The sequence below is a fragment of the Hydra vulgaris genome, chromosome 02 (assembly GCF_038396675.1).
Source record: "Hydra vulgaris chromosome 02, alternate assembly HydraT2T_AEP".
Lineage (NCBI taxonomy): Eukaryota > Metazoa > Cnidaria > Hydrozoa > Anthoathecata > Hydridae > Hydra > Hydra vulgaris.
Genome location: NC_088921.1, coordinates 36292716 through 36315780, shown reverse-complemented (window position 1 = coordinate 36315780; position 23065 = coordinate 36292716). Strand labels below are relative to the sequence as shown.

The 23065-nt window shown below is 26.7% G+C and overlaps 1 protein-coding gene across 1 annotated transcript; it reads left to right on the top strand.

The window, feature by feature from the left end:
* The first annotated feature begins 18141 nt into the window (after positions 1–18141).
* LOC124812584 (sodium/potassium-transporting ATPase subunit alpha-1-like) lies at positions 18142–19261 on the top strand. Its single transcript, XM_065789497.1, has 2 exons — positions 18142–18799; positions 19194–19261. Exons 1-2 carry the CDS (start codon positions 18142–18144, stop codon positions 19259–19261), a joined length of 726 nt encoding a protein of 241 aa, XP_065645569.1.
* The last annotated feature ends 3804 nt before the right edge of the window (positions 19262–23065 follow it).

Here is a 23065-nt window from a genome sequence, read left to right as displayed (position 1 = left end):
AATATAAATTTACAAAAAAAAATATTTTCAAGATATATAAGGAGTAGGGGGTTGACCTACACCCCCCCCCCCAACCCTAAGGATCCGTCCTTAAGAGCACTATGAACACATAGGGTAATAACTTACATTTAACATTTAATTAACAAAAATTTTTTTGGAATACCTTTCAACTAAATTCTCTGGAGGACAAATTTTACATTTATGACACCTTGGTAGATTGTATAAACATGTAGAGAAGCACACCAAGGGCAAAAAGCAAGCACAACATATGACACATGTTACATGATAATATTCAAATTAATTTAATAATTTCCATGATATATGATACACTTACAAATATTACGAATATTAGTGTATAGATTAAACAAACTCTAAAATAACACACCAAGAACGCATTACACAACATGTCACATGTTTTTTGCATTTATTTTTTGATCTATATGTTTAACTTATTTCTATTATACTGATTTCAATAGTTTGACTTTCTGGTCGATTAATAAACATAATCATCAAGGACACATATTTTATTATTAGCTAGACATGAATATTCTGTGCATATTGGAGCACAGCAAGAACATTTGACAACTTAAAAAGAAAGCGTAATTAAAGTAATAAAAATAAAAATACATTTTTATTTTAATACTTAAAAATTTAAGTTTTTTTACTAAACTGAGCTATTTTAAAATACATAATAATAAATGGTTTGATTTTTAAAAAATTGCTATGAAACAGGTGTCACATCCCTACTCAAAAAAAAGGTGCTAAAAATGATTTCTTCAAATAAAGTAAATCTGTTTAGGAGCCATACTATTAATACTTCAAATAGTTTGATATGAAGTATATAATTGAAATAATAAAATTACAAAAGGTCTAAACATTCTGCTGGAAGAGCAAATTCTTTCTTTGATTCAGAACTTTGCCTGATAGAAGTAATAAAGGGGTCTGAAAGGAAATCTTCGTATTACATCTTCATTTGTAATTTTTCTAGAAAATTTTCTTGTGAAATGTTTTTAGAAATTTTTAACATCTTTGTTTCTATTTTCCTGGGCTTCTTCAGATAAGAAGCCAATTGGAACTGGCATGTCTTTTACAACCTGGTGTGAATAGACAATCATCCTGTGCACTCCAACAGGCATAGAGTACCATTTAAAGTATGCTACAAATATCTTAAATGTGTATTTGCAATATATTTCTAGTTTATCTGAATCAATTGGGTGCTTGCAGAACAATACACAAAGTATGATGAAAATTCTTTTAACAAGACCCTTTTTAATTTCAATTATTTCAGCAAAAATTTCATGATTTCTAAATGCCCTTCTTGCTGTGTTTCCATCATTGGATGTACCAGAGTCACCACTCATTGGTACATCAACAACAAGTCCGAGTGTTTTCTTTAATAAAAAATCTTTAATGTTTTCCTGAATTTCTTTTTTCTACTTCCAACTATTTTTTTCTTTTCAGTAGTGTTTGAATGAAAAAATCCGCAATCATTGTACCATGGTCTTCTTCTCTGTCCAATATGTAACAGACGTTCAAAACAACGAATCCAGAGATGGAAAATTCCAAGGTCCAAAGACATCTGATTTGGTTGCCTATTGTAAGCAATTACAAAGTCATTCATTTTTTCAGGATTTATTCCACATATTGTAAACTTTATAAGAATTACTTAATGGAGAAAGAAGAGCGGAAACTTTCCCATCAATCATTGTATATTCTAACTTGATATGAAATAAGTCTATGGTTGTTGTTCTGGGTTCAGTTGACATAAAAAAATCATATTCTGCTTTAACAATTTTTTGATTTTAATGTATTTCATTCAAACAGTTTAATGTATTTCATTCAAACAGGACAACAACATTGGGTTGAGGATGTTTTGGGGTTAGTCCAAAGAATAACATTAGTTTCTTGTACTTTAAGTTGCTCAGAAACTGTACACGAAAGAAACAAAGATTCTTCAACTGGAACTGGCAATCTGTCCTCATCATCTTCAGTTCTCTGTTTATAAACAGACTGTCCAGATAAACCATCAAATCCGACTTTGCTTATAAGAAGAAGAGTATTGCAAGGCTCAGGTAGTTTTGATTTATCTATAACTTTCCAAATCCTGTTTGTAGTGTGATCCATTATTCCTTGAAGATTCACAGGAGCACTGTATTTTAAAGTGACAATTCCGGAATCTGGAATGCAATCACTTTTAACTTTTACAATAAAATTGTAGACAGAGTATAACATGCAACCTTTATCTAAGGCTTCTTGACGGATAGTCAAGGTATGTTTTTTTCATGAAATGTTTGTTTTTAATGCATTTTTATTGTAAATTGTACCAATATTAAATGCAATACGTAATATTTTTGATAGATGACATAATATATTGAAATTTCAACCTTTTATGCAAATTAATATTATAATATTATTTTATGTAACAGCTATGTTAAGCAATATGTTTTCAAACTTATTGCATAACATAGGCATATTTAGCAACTTTTTCTAGTTTTTCACGTAAATTTTTGTTTACGTTATTAAAGTGATGACGTAAAACATTAAACGTTAAAACATCTTCTCTAATATTTCTTTGCCATTTTTTTGTAAGACTTAATTATCTCACTTTCATTTTACATAAAGTTTAAGGAATATTTTTTTTGTTTTTATAATAGTCTAACAATGTTTTTACTTGTTAATAAATATTAGAAATATATTTTTTCGATTTTTTTTTGATAAAAAGTGACAACAAATTACTAAAATTCAGCCAAGTTCATTATTTGTCGCGTTTTTTCTAAACTAAAAGAAGTTTTTACTTTTACGGATACTCAAAGAAGACCATGAGGTCTTGTCACAGAGAACCGCTGATGAAGAACTTGAAACTTAAAATTTATACAAAGTATAAAAGTCGTTATACAAATGAATTAAATCGTTAAGAATAAAAAATCCTTTTACAACTAGAAAATATAAATAAACAAAAAATGTACAAGTATTTGATTTAATAAATAAAAAGGAAGCGGACACTCGCAGAAGACCATCAAGTCTTCATCGAGAACCATTCGTAAATTTAAAAATTTCATAAAAATCAAATCCATACATACATGATCAAGTGTATAAAGCACAAGAAAAATTTAAGAGCATTCATATACATATTCAGTTACATCACTGCATAAAAAATAACAATGTTAATTATTCAATGTTCAAAAATACAAAAACATATCATCAATAGAAAAAATGATTTCCTTAAGCTTTTTTTTGAATGAGAGATAACTCCATTCCAAAGAAAAGTCAAAATGGTTTAAAACTATTTTAATTCAAAGAGAAGCTCTACGAAAAGAAATGCTTGATTTTCCAAAATTAGTTTGAAAAAATGGTTGACGAATTAAATTATCATTTCTTTAGTTGTATTTATTTTTATCTTTTAAGGTATATAAATTATGGGAAGAAACTGGGTTGGAGTTAGTTTTACAATTGTACATAAAACAAAGAATATTAAAAACATTTAGCTGATATATATCAAGAATTTTCATTTCAAATAAGAGAGATTTGGCATGAGCAAATCTATCTTTAAAATTAATAAGACGAGCTACATGCTTTTGTTGACGATAAAGAGGCCTAAGTTTGGATTTATTAGCACTACACCAAGCAATATTTGCATAGTTTAAATGACAATGGATAAAGGAGTAATATAATTGAGTTAAACTACGTTTATTTAAGCACTTCTAGCTTTATATGATATTCCTAAACTTTTAGCAACTTTTTTACACAAGAATTCTATGTGATATTTCCAATTAAGGTTTTCATTGATATAGATACCCAAAATGTTTGTATTAATTACTCTTTTTATTAGAGTTTTGTCAATAAAAAGTAATGGTAAATCGCAAGGCAGAAGTTTTTTTTAGAAGCTGGATGAAAAATCAAAATTGAGCAATTAATTTACGAATTTCGGTTTTTGCTTCCTTACTAATTAAACTTTCACATTTATTCTCATATTTTCCTTTAATTAAGAAATCGAAGATATCTTTGTTCCTCATATTTAAAATTGGTTTCACCATTAAATAACTATTGACAGGGGCGGATGCAGGATTTTTTGTGGGTAATGCCTGTTTTTTTTCGAGTTGCCAAAATATAGTCGGCGATATTTTTTTGTAAACCCCTCCCCCGGACCAGCGAGGAGGGGGTGGTGGTGTAAAGGTTGCAAAAAATATCGCCTATTTTTTGCAACCTATATTTTAGTAATTCGCGCTATATTTTAGTAAATCGCGCTATATTTTAGTAAATCGCGCTATATTTTAGTAATTCGTCATCAAAGCGACATAATTACTTTATTATTACTTACTTGGCATTGTTTATCAATTATCCATATAAAACAAAACTAATGAAAAGTTTGCCTTGGCCATTCTGTTCATAAATTAGACACTTTTTATTTATCTAACTTATTTAACGAAGTGCACCAACGAGACGGTAAGCCATAGGACTTAGCACTCCATCTGTAAACTGTCATGAGGCCTAAGGTTAACTCTCCATTTCTGGATTCTTTCCTTTTATTGATAGGCACTTAGTGCAAAGTATTTGTATTGTTGCCTTAGGTTAGCCCTCCATTTATGGATTCTTACCTTTTCTTGATAGGCAGTTAGGCCAAACTTTTTTAATAGTTTTTTTTTAATTTTTTATGTTGTTTTTTCTAATTTTCACTAAATATAATATAAACTTAAATATAAAATAAAATACACGAATATAGTCAATAAACAAAAAAGAAATTAATAAATTAATATTAGGCAAAAACCAACTCTAAGCGTTGTTACCCTAAAATAGAAAAAATACTCAAAACTCTTTCTACATCAGGAATTATTTCTTGATGAATAGACATCAAAGCTAAAGAATTAAACCTTGACTCTGTCATGCAGCTTCGCATATAAGTCTTCAGTCTGCGTATAATAGAAATGCTCCTCTCGCATTCACATGTAGTAATTGGAATTGTTCCCATTACTAAAAAAACTTTCCCTAATGCTTGGGAAACCCCTCATATCAATAGACTTTAAAGTCTCTGTAATCAATCTGTGAAAGGATCACAGATTGATTATTCCAAAATGTTTCCCACAAATCTAATTCAGCATGAATTAGATTTGTGGGAGACTTCGAAAAACATTTTTTTTTTTTTTACAACAGTTGCAGGAATATCAGATAAACCTTTGTTTAACCATCTCACCTTCATCAAATCTATTTTTTAATTCATTAAATAAATTATCTGGAAGAGGAGATGTGATGGAATATTTGAAATAATCTGAAACTGTGTCAGAGGGATAATTATCTCTATAAATTTTTATGCCGCAGAGCCTTGGTTTAACTTCTGAAACATCAAGAGTCTCAGCTAGATCAAGAGCAATTAAGTACCATTCGTTATGATAGACATCAATATTTTTTTTAAATCTAAAATTTGAGTTTTTAATCAGTTTACTCCATTACACTGTTGTGATATATCAAATGCTTTAGTTTGGAGAACAACAATGTTGGCATAGAAATACTCCATTATTTGTTTTGTTAAAACTAAATTTACAATAAAAGAAAAATTTGTCATAAGATTTAAAAAAACATGAAGCTTCTGAAGAAGTATCAATATTATAACTCTTACTTCATTGTATGCCATTTCTTCCATCGAATGAAAAACGGATATGTAGTTATCAAAAAAAACATCCAGATCTCTAAGTTTCTTAGAATTTATTGAGACAGCTGGCATGTTTAGGTAATAAGTTAAAAAAGTATGAAATATCTTTGATTTGATCAAGAACATTTCTAACACTCCGAACATTGCATGATTTACTAATAACTAAGTTAAGTTTATGGCATGCACAGTGAACAAAAATTGCCTTTGAATTGATAAATTTAATTTTAGATGAAATATCTTTTAATTTACCAGACATTGCCCCAGCACCATCACATCCTTGAACTCTACATTTTTGGATATCAAGATCAAGATCATCAATTGCAGAAATTATATTTTGCGCAAGACTAAGACAAGTTGTACCAGATTTACATTCAATAAACCGTAGAAAGTCTTCACAAATAACAATATCACAGTTAATGTATCTTACAACTAGAGATAGCTGTTCAATATTAGAATAATTAGAGGCTCCATCACACAAGAAAAAAAAAAACCTGACTTTTTAATTTTCTTAATTAGAACTTCTTCAATTATTTTTCCACAGCATTCAACAAGTTCGTTTTGTGCAGTTTTAGATATATAGTTTGCATTTTAAGGAGCAGAACGAATATGGTGCTCAAGAACTTTATCACCTGCTTCAACACGAAAATTTAAAAGCTCTACAAAGTTACCTATACCAATGTTGTCTTTACATGTTTCTCCAATCTCTGGATGATACTTACTGTCATCACAATGACCTCGAAAAGCAATATCGTTGCAACCAAGAAAAATAATTGTTTTTATAATTGGAATTAATTTATTTTGATTACTTATATTAAGTTTTTTTCTGAGATTATCGATGTCAACTTTAAGCAGATTTTTTGAATTAGGTCTAGATTGCAGCATGTTAAGAAAATGCATTGACATTTGATGAAATCAACAACTATTATTGTGATCCATATAAGCACGAGATGCATTACCCCATATTGCAAAAGATTTTTGAATAAAGTTGATTAACAACTATTATTCAAAAACCTTTAATATTGTTTGGAATACTGCTACCCAACAGTGTACATGGAAGGCAGTATGATCCATCTTCAATCTGTGAGTAAGTTAACCAGGAATATTCAAGTAGCCATTTATGTGAAAATGATCGTTTCTTTTTTTCACCAGAACAGGAAAAACAAAAGACAAGTTAGGAATAAACATTTTTTCAAACACAAAAAATTTCAAGGTGGGCAAACCAGGACGAAAATATTCCTGATTGATCAAAGTTTTATTTTCAAAAAATTTATAATAAAAAATTTATAATAAAAAACTTACGGTTAATTGTATCTTTTTTATAGAATTGTATATTTTAAATTACTTTAAGTTGATTATCCATTTTTTATAAGAATATCTAAAAAAAAATTGGTATATCTGTGACATCGGCTGGAGTTAGCATGTATAAAAGATGATAGACCGGATTTTGTGCAAAAAAAATGTAATTTTCTTCAATTTTTGAATTTCAAACCCTCCTTAGATAAATTTTTTTTTAAATTACGGACCTTAAAAAATTAAATCTGGTTTTCACAAAACATATATAGTTTAATTTTTTAATTGTTTTTATTATAAATAAATAATTATTTTGTATTTATGGCATGCTCCTGGACCACTATGTAATGGTAACTTGATTTTCTCTCAAATTGGTTGACTGACTTATTTAATCAGTTAAATTACATGATTCTTTATAAGTATAAAATTTAGTAAATAAAGAACTAAAAAAGATAAATATTTAAAAAAAATGTATATTAAGCTGGGAAAAAAATATACTCTGGTAAAAAATATACTCTAGTCAGTTTTTGTTAAAAAATTTGGTTCACGTTAATTTAATATTGAAATGGAATATAAAGGGTACTATTGAAAATTTTTAGTTGTAAAGGAACATGGGGTAAGGTGACGAATAAGACAAAAAACAAAAAATTTTAAGTTAAACACAACTTTGACTAGGAAGTTCCTTTCTTATAAATGTCGTTTATTGGGCAGTATTGAACCTCGTGCCTCTCGGCTCTGATCTAGAACTTTAACCACCATGACAAGCTGCATTTGCCAGAATTATTTGTAGAATTTCGGCCGGAGTAACCGAAATTCCTAGGCTTAGCCCATGTATACATACAATGTGGTAAAACATTTACCATATATATGCTATACATTGATATACCAGGTGCATAGTTCTAATATAGTGCTATATTTCTAGATAAAGCTAATAATACAACGTGCGTTTACGAGTGTAAGTGTCATTTACGTCATTTACGCGTGCAAAATTTGATTTAAATAAAAAAATCGTATTCCTTGATCCAAGATACCATATAAAAGAATACCATATATTTTTTAATGTAAACATTTTTTGTGCCTAAGACTCGTACTACACACGCGTATACGTGTTAGAGTCTTTTACGCATACAAAGACTGACTTAATTTAAAAAAATTAAATTCTTCAAACCAAAACATTTACTAATTAAAAAGAAAAATTGGTTCAAAAAATATCTTAATATTACAACAATATTAAAATATATTAAATACAAAATAAATATTTATCTTATCTAATTTTTCTTTCAAGAAAACAAAAAAAGAAAATCTAATACTAATAAAAAAGCTTTACTTCATTATTACAGCATTAACGAAGATGAAACTTCTGGGGTAAGTTTTTTTCCATTTTCAACCTTGTATTTTTTGAAACAAATATTTGATATTACAGGATCACTTTAATCAGCAGGTATTGATATTGGTTTTTTCATAACATTTTTTCTAAGTATCTTGGCTGTATGGTTTAATCTAGTTTCGCGAATTTCCATATGTAGAGCCTCTTGTGACTCTTCAGAGTAGTAACCAATTGACAGTTTTAATTCCTCAGATATTTACACACCATGTTCCAAGAGTTTATGAACAGTTGGGGGAATCACATACCAGCAATAGTTTTTGAATATAAGAGCTGTAGTTTCATAGCAATACTGGACAAAACTTTCAGAGTTCAACTAATAACAGGAGCATACTGATATTAAGATGAATATCTAATAATTTGATACCTTTTTAATGAACGGTATCAAATTATTAGAAATTCATCAAAAATACATAATGCAGGTATTTATCCTTCACTTTATGAAACTAAGAATAAGAGACACAAATAACATTTGTGTCTCTTATTCTTAGTTTCATAAAGTGAAGGATAAATACCTGCATTATGTATTTTTGATGAATTTCTAATAATTTGATACCGTTCATTAAAAAGGTCACACTGAATTTTTAAGCTCAAGGCATCTTCGGTTTTCAAATTTATCTCCGTGATTTTATCTTTTTCAGAGTTTGTAGCACTTTTCATGAGAACAATGAAGTCTTTTTTGTTAGGATCTCTAGTGGTTTTTTTTATTGAAGTTAATGCCAATGCTTCAGCAGGATATTCAGCCAATTTGGCAACGTTAAACAAGATATTATTTAATATTTAAGCTTGTAAACTATTTTTTTAACTGGGTTGAATTTAGTTGATTTGTTATTACCTTAGATCTTCTGCTTCTATAACCTAAATCTTCCCAGTTCTTTCACTTTCTACCTGGACCTGCTGCAAAGTTATTTTGTCAACGGTTTCATCTTTGTTCAACCAAGTTCGCTCGTGTTCTAAAAGTCTTGAAAAGGTTCTTGAATATTTCCGCAACTTTGATCGGAATTTACATTTAAATGTTATTAAAGTTTTCTTTAGATTTATCATTTGGGTTCGTCCATAAATTACGTCACGCTATTAGGGGGAGGGGGTTTCGAAGGTTTTGTGACGGACTCATACAAAACATGCTACTTAAGTGTTAAGACTTTGTGACGAGGGGAGGGGGGGGGGGAAATGGTCGGAAATTGCGTTACGTAATTTATGGATGACCCCTTTCAGGTTTGTCAATACTTTCATAGTATAGACCCTCTAGTCTACAAAACTCACGTAGAAGAGCCTTGAATAAATTATCATGATTAATTCCTAAATCTTGAATTATAGGAACTAAATGTATTCTCTTCATGTTGAATGTTAGCAATGAACTACTGTTAGTTATTTTATACGCAAGTTTAAATTTTAAAACAGCACTATGCCATCAAATGTTGCATATTTTGGTTTTCGAGATTTGATAATTAGCACCATCTGTTTGAATTAATTTATTTAAATTTTTAATGAACAATTAAATTTTTAATGAACAATTAAATTTTTAATTAAATATGGAAAAAAAAAATGAAAAAGACGAAGTATTTAAAAGATCTTATTATAACTGGCGCAAGTTGGGGCAAATGATATTTTGGAAAAATATTAAAACTTCCATGGAATCTAGTGGAATTTTGTAGTTTTTAAACTAAACTCATAATTAAACTAATTTAAAAAAATTAATTTATGTCACATTTTTGAGATCTCAGTATGAAAATTTGAAATTAGAATTTATTGTCAAAAATGTTGTTAATAGTTAGCAAACATCTTAAACATATGATTTCAAATTAAATTTTAAACTGTTTTTACCCATATCAATCTTAAAAGAGTGACACTAGAGCGAAACTTTTTTGAACGAGTTTTCCGATAATTAAAATACAATGTATAAGTCTCGGAAAAAGACGTATAAATTGATGAAACCATAAAAATTGTTCACAAAAAAATTAATTATTGTCTTTTAGTGGTATTTAGTTACATTATAATATAATTAATTATTTTCTAGCAATAGTTTTTAATGGGGGGAAGGGGTTTGCCGTTTTTTCAGGATTTCGACTCACTGCGCGACGGGCACTGGCTTCGCACTTTAAAATCCAAAGCGCGTAAGTTGTGCATTTAGTACGTCATCAGAGTCGAATTTTGAAAAAAAGCAAATATTGAATTTATATTTACGTTGCCTTATTTTATATTTATGTTGTAAAAAAGATTGACGTATACAAAATGTTTTTTTATATGATCCAATTAGAGTTGTTGATTCTATTAAATTTTCTGCAAACCTTGCAACAACTTGCTCGACACCTTGTTCAACTTGAACAAGGTGTAGTGGTTAAAAAAAAGTTTGTTTTACTTAGCTTAATGAGTTGATTGATAATGAAATTATTTTTGGAATCTTGTTGATTCTAACATTGAATGTTATATTATTATTTCAATTTCCTTATTTTTTTTAGTCAATAGATATAGATATAAGTAAGGAGTTTTCTTGTTTTTATTTTTATAAGTATTATAAAATTATTGCATTATTACACATAATTTTAAAATAAGTATTATATTTATTGTAAAATTAATAATAAAACTCAAGTCAATATATTTATTCATAATGCCAGCGAAAGACCACTTTTCTGAACGTCACAAACTAGTTGATTATTTAAGTTTTTTGGCAAAGAAATAGTCGTTTTTATTCAAAGTCATAACAATTTCAAAGTTTCATTCAAAGTCATAACAAAGTCAAAAAAATAATACAAAAAAGTAGCATTAAAAATGCATTAAAAAAAAAAGGAATGGTTTTGAATTTATTGGAACAAATTTCCTTCGTTGAAAAACTATTGGAATAGAGAATTAGAGTTGGTAGTTTAATTTTTTTTTACTTTTGCAATGCCTTGTGATAAATTCTTGCAGATATTATCCAATATCCGTATTTTCTTGCAGATATTATCCAACCTCCGTAAAAATGATAATAAGGCTATGCCAAATAATAATGATGATAAGTCATTTAAACTAAGGCTATTTATAGACAAACATGACAAAAAATATATACATGTTTTATATATACATAGATTACTTTCTCAAACAAAACCCTCAGTCGATGTAGTGGCACTTCCTTATAGCAGCAGTCTATAATATAGTCGAGGTAGCAACACTCCGCACATGTTTTAAAAATATTATAAAATAATAAAAAAACTTTCTAGTCGTTATTATTGCGGTTTTTTAAAAAACAATAAAACTTAATGTACCGCATTATTTTAATTGTTTTAACTTTTAGACAACATTAAAATGTCGCTAATTTGTTGAAGTCGCTTAAATGTTGTTGAAAGAGACTTTTTTTACTATAAAAATTTCTTTCGATTACTATATAAGGATATATATATATACTAGTGATCGACCGAAATTCTGTTTCGGTATAGTTTTCAGCAGAATTTCAATTCGAAACGGTACCGAAATTTTGGTTTCGGTACTTTTTATAAATTCGTTAAAAAAAGCAAAGTTTTGGTTGAAAAACATACCGAAAACCGAAGAACTTGTACGATTTTAAATTTTTGTCTTATTTAGAAAAACAGTTATTTTTTAAAATTTTTTACAAAGATTTTGTGAATATTGACAAAATACCTCGAAAAAATCTTGTCTTTTAAAGGGGTGCTGAAATTACCCTACTTTACCGATATATATATATATATATATATATATATATATATATATATATATATATATATATATATATATATATAAATATATATATATATATATATATATATATATATATATATATATTTTCGCAGAGAAAATCTACTAGTTGTTAACTTTCGCTATTAACTTATATCGCCAACTTATGAATTAAATCTACATTTGAGATACATGTGTAACCAATTCTTACATAATACGATTATAAAAAATAAAGAAATAAAAAATTTCATTTTTAAATAAATTTTCTAATAAAATTAATTTTGACTAGCCGAAATGTCGGTATCAGTTTCGGTAAAATATTTGCCGAAAAATGTATATATATATATATATATATATATATATATATATATATATATATATATATATATATATATATATATATATATATATATATATATATATATATATATATATATATATATATATATATATATATATATATATATATATATATATATATATATATATATATATATATCGGTAAAGTAGGGTAATTTCAGCACCCCTTTAAAAGATACCTAAAAATATTTATTCATTCGAAAAATGAAATTATAATTGTGTATTGCATAAATTGGTATTGTAGCAAGATAAACAATTTTCTAAATGTTAGTTTAAACTTCTTTTTTTACATTATAGGTACGTTAACTTATGATTATTAGCTTTTTCTTAAGTCGATTTTAGTAATTCAGATAGTAATAAAATAATAACAAGTTGGTAAAAAAGTGAATTCGTTAGTTTCTCTGAAACTTAATAAAGTTATAGTTCCTAAATTTAAATTTATGTCATATATAATATTATATATATAATAAATTATTATATATATACATATATATATACATCAAGATTATATCAAATTTAAAAAGTAAAAGAGGACCAGAAAAAAGGGTCACGGGGAGGTAAGTATGTCAAATCTGCCCCTTAATACAAAACATTTTCAATTTTTTCAATCTGGGCGTATATATATATATATATATATATATATATATATATATATTTTTTTTTTTTTGCCGCTTCGGCGCATCTTCTGGAGTAGCAGGTCGGGATATTTATTTTTTTTCTTTATTAAGTTACACACATTATTTTTTTTTTAGATCATCCGTAGGTTATTCGAACTTATTATCTGAACACATTAACAACATAACTATCTTGACATACACGCAACAAACTTCTACTGGTGTTTTGATGTTTCTTAAAATTTTAAGCTTTTTTCTCTCATTCAAAAAATTTTCTCTCATTCGTTTGTTACAGTGCATAATATCTTTACGCATGTTATCTACATAATATCTATAAAACTTTTTTTTTTATTTTTTTTTAAATTTTGAAAAAAAAAAGTTTCCATCGATTCGATTTGAACCACGGCGTTTTGCTTCTGAAACTCTGCTCGGCCACAAAGGCATGTTAACTGACGAAGACTTTAAAACTATTTAAGAAACAAAAGACTTAATGAAACGGAAACAAATACTATAAATTAAAATTAGAGAGATGTTGCCGCAATCCAATTTTCAAGTGAAAATAAAACTGTAGAATTTGATAAATATTAACATTACAGAGTTTGAAGTTTATATAAGTTAGATATTTGAAAACACTTCCATTTTCTTATAAAATAAGTGCTGCAACTCTTTCTCGCTATAACCATGGTTGCAATAGCTGCCGAGAGTTCTGTGTCAAACACGCTCGAAAGGGCACTACTACTAATAAGTTCAGCATTATTATTATTATTATTATTATTATTATTATTATTATTATTATTATTATTATTATTATTATTATATATATATATATATATATATATATATATATATATATATATATATATATATATATATATATATATATATATATAAGCATTATTTTATAGCGTCTTACAATGAGTATAAAACGTGTAAAATATAGTAATTGGTCAAATGAATTATTAAAACTAGCAGTAAATGCAGTTTTAGTTGATGGTTGCTCCAAAAATTTGACTTCAACAATACAAAATATCAAAGCAAACACTACATGACTATATAAAACGAGCATCTGTTGATAGTTGTGTTAAAAAGTTACGTGCTGGACACCTAAAGACACTCTCAGCTTTTCAAGCTCGTAGAAGTTCTACTAACCATGTAACAGAGATTGTTTGGTCTGTCTTAAAAAGATGTGAAACAAATGGTATCCCAGTTTTGTGATGAAAATGGAATTATTCACAAGTTTAATTGTGCAACTTAGTCAGCAGGATGGTTTAGGGGTGTTTTGAAACGCCATGATAAACTCTTTGTCAGAGTTACTGAGTTAACGTCATTGCATCGAGCCATTGGTTTTAATAGAATAAAAGTTAATCGTTTTTATGATGAACTAGAAAAAAGGTTTAATGCTAATGGAATGCGGATTATTCCACCGTCAAACTTGTTCAGCGTAGATGAATCCGGATTGTCATATAATCAGGAAGTTGGTACTTGGCTTCGTCACCATCCTGGTTGTCCTGTAACTGATTTAGAGGTTAGTGAATTATTTGGAATAGGTTATGGGAAAGCTGCAATTGTTCAAAATTGTCAGTCAGGGTTTAAAAAATGTGGAATATATCCATTTGATAGAAATGTGTTTACTGAAGAAGACTTTGCCGCAGCTAAGGCTATTGATCACTCGTGTGTTGTATCAAAAATTTCAAAGCCAAATATTACCTCTGAAATGCACCCTACTCTCAAAAATGGGTTAGACTCTGCTAAAGAATTAGATCATATTGGTTTTGTCACAGATTGTGTTATTGCCATTCAAAAAGGTAAATCATTTTAAGAGATGTATTATTTTTAACATATTCCAAAATTTATTTAAAACACAAACATGATTTTTTTTTTTAAATCAAGTAAAATATTAACTTATCTATTTTTTATTAACCTAGAAAAAGGTTTCTTAAAGAAATAGTTCAATTTTTTTAAAAGCATTTTTACTATTTTTTTATAATTTACATGCTGCCTAATTTTGTTCACCCTCTTTTAAAGAAGGTGAATAAAATTAGGCAACATGCAAATTATAAAAAATTCGGTTACATAAATTTTGTTTTGAATCTGTTTCACCAAATTCATCATTTACACTTTAAAAGTCATAAGAAATAGGCACTTCTGATGAATCCTCACAACCTCATGGTGTTTCATTTGGATCACTGGCTGGTCTTGACATTAAAAATACAAAACGAACAGGTATAAAAGGGAGGGTGCTGAAATGACCATGCTGAAAAAATTACCATATAAATCTCAACTAGAGGAATCTTTAACTTTGAAATATAAGAAAAGACAGCTACGTAAAAAGTTCATTAAAAATAATCTACACATCAAAAGACGTGTTTGAATAACCTTGATGCTAAAGGTGCAAATAATAAACAACTTTGTGCAATGTCTCAATACAGTTATGGTGATTCTGTCAATCCTTTTTTAAAGGATAATTGGGATAAACACCATAAATGCTACAGCATTTGGTGGCGTTAAACATGTGCTGCTATATGTAGTGTTTATGCTAAAAAAGTATTTACTTGTGATGACTGTATGAAACACTGATTCTTTAAAAAACAGTTATATTTCATAAATTGATTGACTGTTTTTGAACTTTCTCAAATAAATATCTTGTTATAAAGTTTTCTTTGAATTTTGTATTTTATTTTTTTATGTTTAACTATTGAAGTTATGTAAAATATTATTTAATGAATTACTTATGAGCTTATAAATATGAATTCTTATTTTAACAGAATTTAGAAATAATCCTCGAAATCAAAGAAATTAATCATCATTTCATTTTCAATTTTACTATGGAAGCAGATTTTTCTAATATGGTTTTGGGTGATATATTCATACTTTAGTAGGCGGTTTAAAAATTATTATTCTTTGCGATTGCAACGCCCTTAATTAAATGATAATTAGGTGTAACAAATTCCATTTAAAAGATAATTACTTTATACAATGCAAATTTATAGTTGCTTATAACATTTTAATCATATTAGTGCGTTTTCAATAACCTTCTTAATTTTCTAAAGTATGCCGAGCTTGCCGTATCATTGTGCCGAAAATACCATACTAGATAGCTTATTTCGTCATTTTTGAATACTTTGTAAAACAAATTTTACATAAAACTTTAAAAATTTGAAACAATTTTTTTACTGCTATTTTATAGATATATCTGCTGGGTATCGATATGCATGATTTTTAACGTTATTAAAGAAACCATTGTTTATAAACAATAAAATAACTTAATACGCTGAATTTACCCTACTTTACCCCATATATATATATATATATATATATATATATATATATATATATATATATATATATATATATATATATATATATATATATATATATATATATATATATAATATACATATATATATATACATATATACATATATATATATATATATATATATATATATATATATATATATATATATATACATATATATATATATATATACATATATAAATATATATATATATATATATATATATATATATATATATATATATATATATATATATATATATATATATATATATATAAAACGTGTTAAATGTTGTTACTTGATTTGTTTATATTTATATTATATTGTTACATATTTTTTACCATATTTACTTCCTCTGTCGCAGACTACAATTAGTATCATTTTGAGGTATTGTGGTTTACCGCCCCTACCTCAGCTGATTGCCATATTGAGGCGACATACCAAGATCTGCAAAGACAATTTCAGCTTATTAAAGAGCATCATAGCTCGCTTCGACGGTCAAGAGTAAGTGAGTTTAAGAAAGAACAGAAGTAAATAAAAGTAAAAGTAGTCGAGTTAGAAAGATAGCAGAGAGAAAGCGACAGACATTGCACTGGATTTTAGAATGTGCAACTAGACTAATATTATTGCATTCAACTTTGAAACGCGCAGTTAATGTTAGTCTATTAATGTGCAATTAATGTTCGTCTGAGTATTATTTTGATAGAACGGATGATATTAAATTGACGCGCCGCGTTTTTATTTATACTTACCAACCTCTTTTTTTATTTTTTGCTTATGCTTTTTATTTTTCTAAAACAACTAGAATATATAGATACATTAATACACATGCCATTTTTATTTACTAGAAGATCTATTACATTGTTATAAACGTGTGAATTATCAGAACCGCCAAAATAAGTTGTAGATTTTTTATTATGGTCCAAACACCGCAGTTTTATGCATAGCATTTATATTTGAGTTTAAACGTGTTCAAGTTTTGAAAATAATAAGCAGTCGTAGCACAGTGATTAGAGATCCAAGCGATCTGAGACTTGTTTCTGGCACTAGCCAGATAAGTGACATTAGAAAAAAGGAGGTGTGAACTTACTGTTAAGATAGTCTTCTACGTTGCTTTGTAAAAATACTGTAGATCTTTTAAAGGCACCCTAATAACTATAAAAATATATACGTGAAGTTTTTTTAAAACAAAAGTTAAAATTTAAAAAAAAAGTAAACTCAAATACCACAACTTCTTACTATTGCCCTTCAGTCGAGGTATCGTCCCATTGTAAAAGCATATGAATTCACAGATTAAACCAAGAATTCTTTTTCTTGAAAAATGTTTATTAATTGTACCAAGAAAAGCAGAACTATTAAATCTGCAGCAGATACTCAAAATATTACGATAAAACGCAATTGGATTATTACTGGTTTTAATCTTTTTTCTGTCCATTAGAAATTATGATAAACTAAAATGAGAATTACACACACCAAATAACCGGCATAAGCGATAGCATGAGTATTTCAAACAAATCTCAAACACAAAAGTACTGTTAGTGGGCCTAATTCAGTTTCTGAAAAGTTTATAACATTATATTTGTCTTAATTCATTTTATTAAACTAATTTGAGTTAGTAAAATAAAGTAAAACAAAAATATAAAAAGAATAAAAATTGCTTCATATAATAAACTGAATCAAATGGTCGTTAATTTTATATTTATTTCCTATATCATAAAAGCGAGTAATTAGTCTGAACACTTATTTTTGTAATTAAAATTTTAATTAAATTATTTCATGTGCAGTCGAGAAATGTTACTGCAATTACTTCCTTACTGAGTTTTTTGAATGAATATATAAGACACATCATTTTTTGACAACCAATGTATAAAAGGTTAAAAGATGTACTTTGAAAGGTGCTGTAACCAAGAACTTGACGATAAGAGTCAGGAGCATTTGTTAGATCTTTCTGATTTAATTAAACTCTTAAATACGCATATTGAATACGGATTGGATGAAAAATTTGCAAATAAACTACTTAATTTAGACGGTAAAAACAAAGTCACCTTACCATCAAAAGTTGCTATAAGCGAGTTAGAATATTCCTGGAGTAAATTTGTAAAAAGAATTGTAACTGAACCAAAATGGACGCAGAACCAGTGGGATACTTTAGTTAATTCTAAAATCAAAAACATTTACAAAATTATTCGCAATAAAAAAATATGTTATACTAGTGGCTGGTGTTTAGTACGAGGGGATTTAATATTGCTTCAAAGAGGAGATTTTGTGCCTGCAGATATTCGTGTTATCTCTTGTGATTCCCGTTTAGTTGTAAATAACCTTATAGCAACGAAACATTCTCTTGAGATCAAATCGCATCAATCAACGAGCAATAACTTTTTGAAAACTGAGAACATTTTGCTGGCAAATACCCAAATTGTTATGGGTAGTTGCAGAGGACTGATTTTACAAACCGGCAACCGAACTGTTTTTAGCGGATTAGTAAAGCAAGCTCAAAATATTTTATACGACTCGTATGCTTCCCAAAATAAAAATTCAGGTTGTATATATGTTTATGTGTGTGCGTATATATATATATATATTATATAAATTATATATTTTATCAAAAATATATATATGTATGTATGTATGTATGTATGTATGTATGTATGTATGTATGTATGTATGTATGTATGTATGTATGTATGTATGTATGTATGTATGTATGTATGTATGTATGTATGTATGTATGTATGTATGTATGTATGTATGTATGTATGTATGTATGTATGTATGTATGTATGTATGTATGTATGTATGTATGTATGTATGTATGTATGTATGTATATATATTTAAACAATAAGTAAAACAATCAATATAACTTTTAATTTATTTGTTATTAATTCAATTTTTTTTTAATGCAATAATTTATTCTTTAATTGTATTTTGATAGATTTCCAATTGAAAGTTGAACCCATGGCTGATCACGGAATGTTAGAAACAGATTTTTTGTTAAACTAATTTAAAAATTAAATTCTTTTTAACTATTATTAGTAGTTCTTTTGAGTTTTTATTTTTTTAACATAATTCTTCAATAATACATATGCTATTATCATATGCATACTATTATTATAAATATAATAATAGTATGCATAACAAATATATAATACAGATTTCTAAATCAGTGTTTTTTTATCAAAAAAATTTTTAACCAATATGCTTTCAAATCAAAAAAATCTCAAACTACAATTGAATCGGTGAAAAGAAGAACAGTACTAGTACAATATTTTCATTTAGAAATAATCAATGTTTAAGTTTTAAATAGTTATTGTTTAAATCTACTTTATGGCAAAAAATAATGAAACAAAGATGAACTAGTATTATTTTTGTAATACGTAGAGAGATCGACATAAGTTAAATGAAATTATGAAAAAAAAGTGCAAATGACAAAAAATGGACTAGTACTGTTCTTCTTCTCACCAATTCAATTAAATTGCATCATTAATTAAATTACAGTAGACATTATAACTGTTCTAAAATAAGGCTACATTACCGGATGACGGCAATAATGTACATCAATTGCCGAAAATAATAAAACTACAAACTTTGTTTGTAAATACAGTTGAACTCATCTATTTTAAATCCTCATGGGGTCTCAAAATATGTTCGACTTTCAAGAGTTTTCAATACTTAATATTAAACCCGGGACCAAATAACTTGTTCGATTTAAATTTTTCTCCGAGTTATAAGAGTTCGGATTACAAGAGTTCAACCCTATAAATTTATATTACTAGTAAATAAATAACTAGAAAGAATGAGTAAGCAAAAAAATAAATGAAAAAAATTATTAAGATAAACTTAGTACATTCCTTTGCGCAGGAATGAAAAAAAAAAAAAATTTCATAATTTTTAACTTATTAGTTTAAACTTAATCTTTTTTTACCTAAAAAAAACTCTTAAGATCTTAGGATCTCTTAAGATCTTAGGATCCCTTAAGATCTTAGGATCCCTTAAGATCTTAGGATCCTTTAAGATCTTAGGACCTCATAAGGATCTTAAAATAAAAAATTGAACCTTTTGTTTTATTTTTTGCTTTTTTATATTTTACCCTTTGTTTTCTATTTCTAGTCTTATATTTTCTTATATTTTCTTACATTTTCTTATATTTTCTTACATTTTCTTATATTTTCTTATATTTTCTTACATTTTCTTATATTTTATTATATCTTCTTATATTTTCTTATATTTTCTTATATTTTATTATATCTTCTTATATTTTCTTATTTTTTCTTACATTATCTTTTATACACTTTTATACACTTTTTTTAGCATGAGCTCCGAAAGAATTCTACTAATTTGTGTTTACGGATTTGAGTAATAAGTGACGTTGCAAAAAAGTTAGTTGTCAGAGAATAAACCACAATTTTTCTGCCCTTTTTTGGATCATTTATATGTGGTTTTAAATAAATATGATATAATATATAATAATAATAAAAAAAAAATTTGCTTATCAACTGTTATTAATTATTAAAGAAAAAGTCAAATAAAATACGGGCTTAACTTTTTTAATGATACAAAAAAGTTTTCATTTGTCGTCGTTTATAAAAACAAACAAACAAGTACTCTTAAAATCATAATGATCTCAGAACCTTTTACAAGTTTAAAACTTTTCATCAAGATATAAACAAGAACAAAAAATTAGAATAAATAGTGTTATAAATTGAAAATCTAAATCTAAAGAAGATTCCTAAGGTTATATATAATAAAAAAAGTTAGATCTTATTGTCAGAACCTGTAAAAGCACAAATATCATATAAATACTATATACAAATATATATACAAAGTAAATGCAGTTAGATATCTCTTTATAATAAGAAAGAGAAATTATAATAAAAGTCTTACAATTAAAAAGACAAATACGTGATTTTTATAAAAGGTATTTTTTTGTTTTGTTCTCAAGCTCTAATTAACACAATATTTAGCAAAGCATTCTCATATGAATTAAGTATAAAAATACAAAAACTAGGTGTTTCGAATTTACAATGAAGTTACTAAACTCAAGTACCAAAAAATCCGGATTCGCCCCTGCTCTTCTATTGTTCCAATTTATTCATAAACATTATCGTCGTTAAAGTATTTACAAGATAAATGCAATATGAGATATTCTGGGGGAAATTACCGTTTAAATAGTGACCATGTTACATGCTTATTTCTAATAAAAACCTCAAATCTTAAAATTTTGCAGCAACGTTATAAAAAAGAGGTTTAAAGGGCGTCTTTTCTGGACCAATTGCCCGCTTAGTTTCATAATGTCATTTATTGCTAAAAACATTTTAACTTAAGATTATTTAGGTATTAAACGTTTACTATTTCATTAATTAATAATAAAATCAAAGCAAATTTATGAATTTATATATTATAAAAGTATTACTTAAAAAATCTAGTTCAATACAAGTTAAAAATGGAGGGTTCTTCTAAATAGTTTTAAAAAAGCTACTATTAAATTAGTTTTAAAAACATTTCTGGAGTAACATAGTGATGTACTTATATGACTAAATAATTATAATGGTGTAAGTCTTCATCATGATCATTTAAAATTGCAATATTACTCAAATTTGGTAATGGTCAAGGTTCGGGGTAATTTAAGATTCAGGGTAATATCATAGGGATTTGCTGCTTTCGTCAATGAATGACGAGAACAAGCCTTATATAATGTATCGGGCACGACAACCGATGAAATATTTATTATTGTAAACTTACGTCTATGTGCAAAATAGTTATATTTGATTGGACAATATTTTTTGTCGGAAAAATTTGAAAAAAAAAATTTAATTTTTTTAACATTGATCTTTTGTTTAAATCATAATATTTAATTTAAAATTTTCACTTTTTATTTACTTCATAGACATATGACATGTAACAACTTGAATTGTTGTAGTTATTAAAACTTACAATAATTAAGTTCATATTTTTTTAGTTAAAGTTTGTAAATCAGTTTAGTTTTTATATTTTGCTTACAATGTAATCTTTTTTTAGTGAAGTTAAGTTAAATGTAAGTTACTAACTTGCATTTTACATAACTTCGATTAAAAAAGATTTTTAAGTAAACTTCTATAAATTAATAGTTAAATAAACTTCAATCAGTTTCTTATTAAAAGTTAAATAAACTTCAATCAGTTTCTTATGCTCTTAACTTTAAATAAGTTTAAAAAATCTGTCTAGGTCTTATTTAATAAATAAAACCTAAATAATGTGAAAAATTATCTAAATATAATTTAGATAATTTCTCACATATCATGATTTTTAGATTACTGTAAAAGATTAAATTAACTACTAAAAAGGATTTTAATTAATCTGTTTGATATTTTTGTAACTTTATTTTATAGCATTAAGCCATCATAAAATGACAGTTTTTTATCGCTACAACTATTATTTTAAATACTCAGGTACCAAATGTGTTCTTGTCATACAATTGTTTATATCCCTATTTTTTGTTGCTATTGCAAGAAGAATTTGGTATAAAGTCACAGTTAAAAAGCTGTTATACTTTTATCTTCATGCATATAATTTTTTCTTAAATATAATAATGAATGATTTTTTCTTCAAACTTAGAATCAATGTAATTTTAAATTAAAATAAAAAGTATACTATAAATCTTTATATAAAGATAAACTTCATATTTTGCATTTTGCTAAAATAGATAATAGCTGGGTTGCCTGATACCAGGGTAAAAATGTCTTACTTGATCTTGACTGAAAAAAACAATGTTCTAACAATTTTTGTTGCATGTTATGTTTAAACATGTTTAGTTTATATTTTAGGAGA

What these genes read in the sequence shown, in the direction of transcription:
- LOC124812584 (XM_065789497.1), top strand. Translation starts at nt 18,142, where the DNA reads ATGTACTTTGAAAGGTGCTGTAACCAAGAACTTGACGATAAGAGTCAG. An exon ending in TTCCCAAAATAAAAATTCAG is followed by an intron (nt 18,800 to 19,193) that starts GTTGTATATATG and finishes GTATTTTGATAG; the next exon opens with ATTTCCAATTGAAAGTTGAA.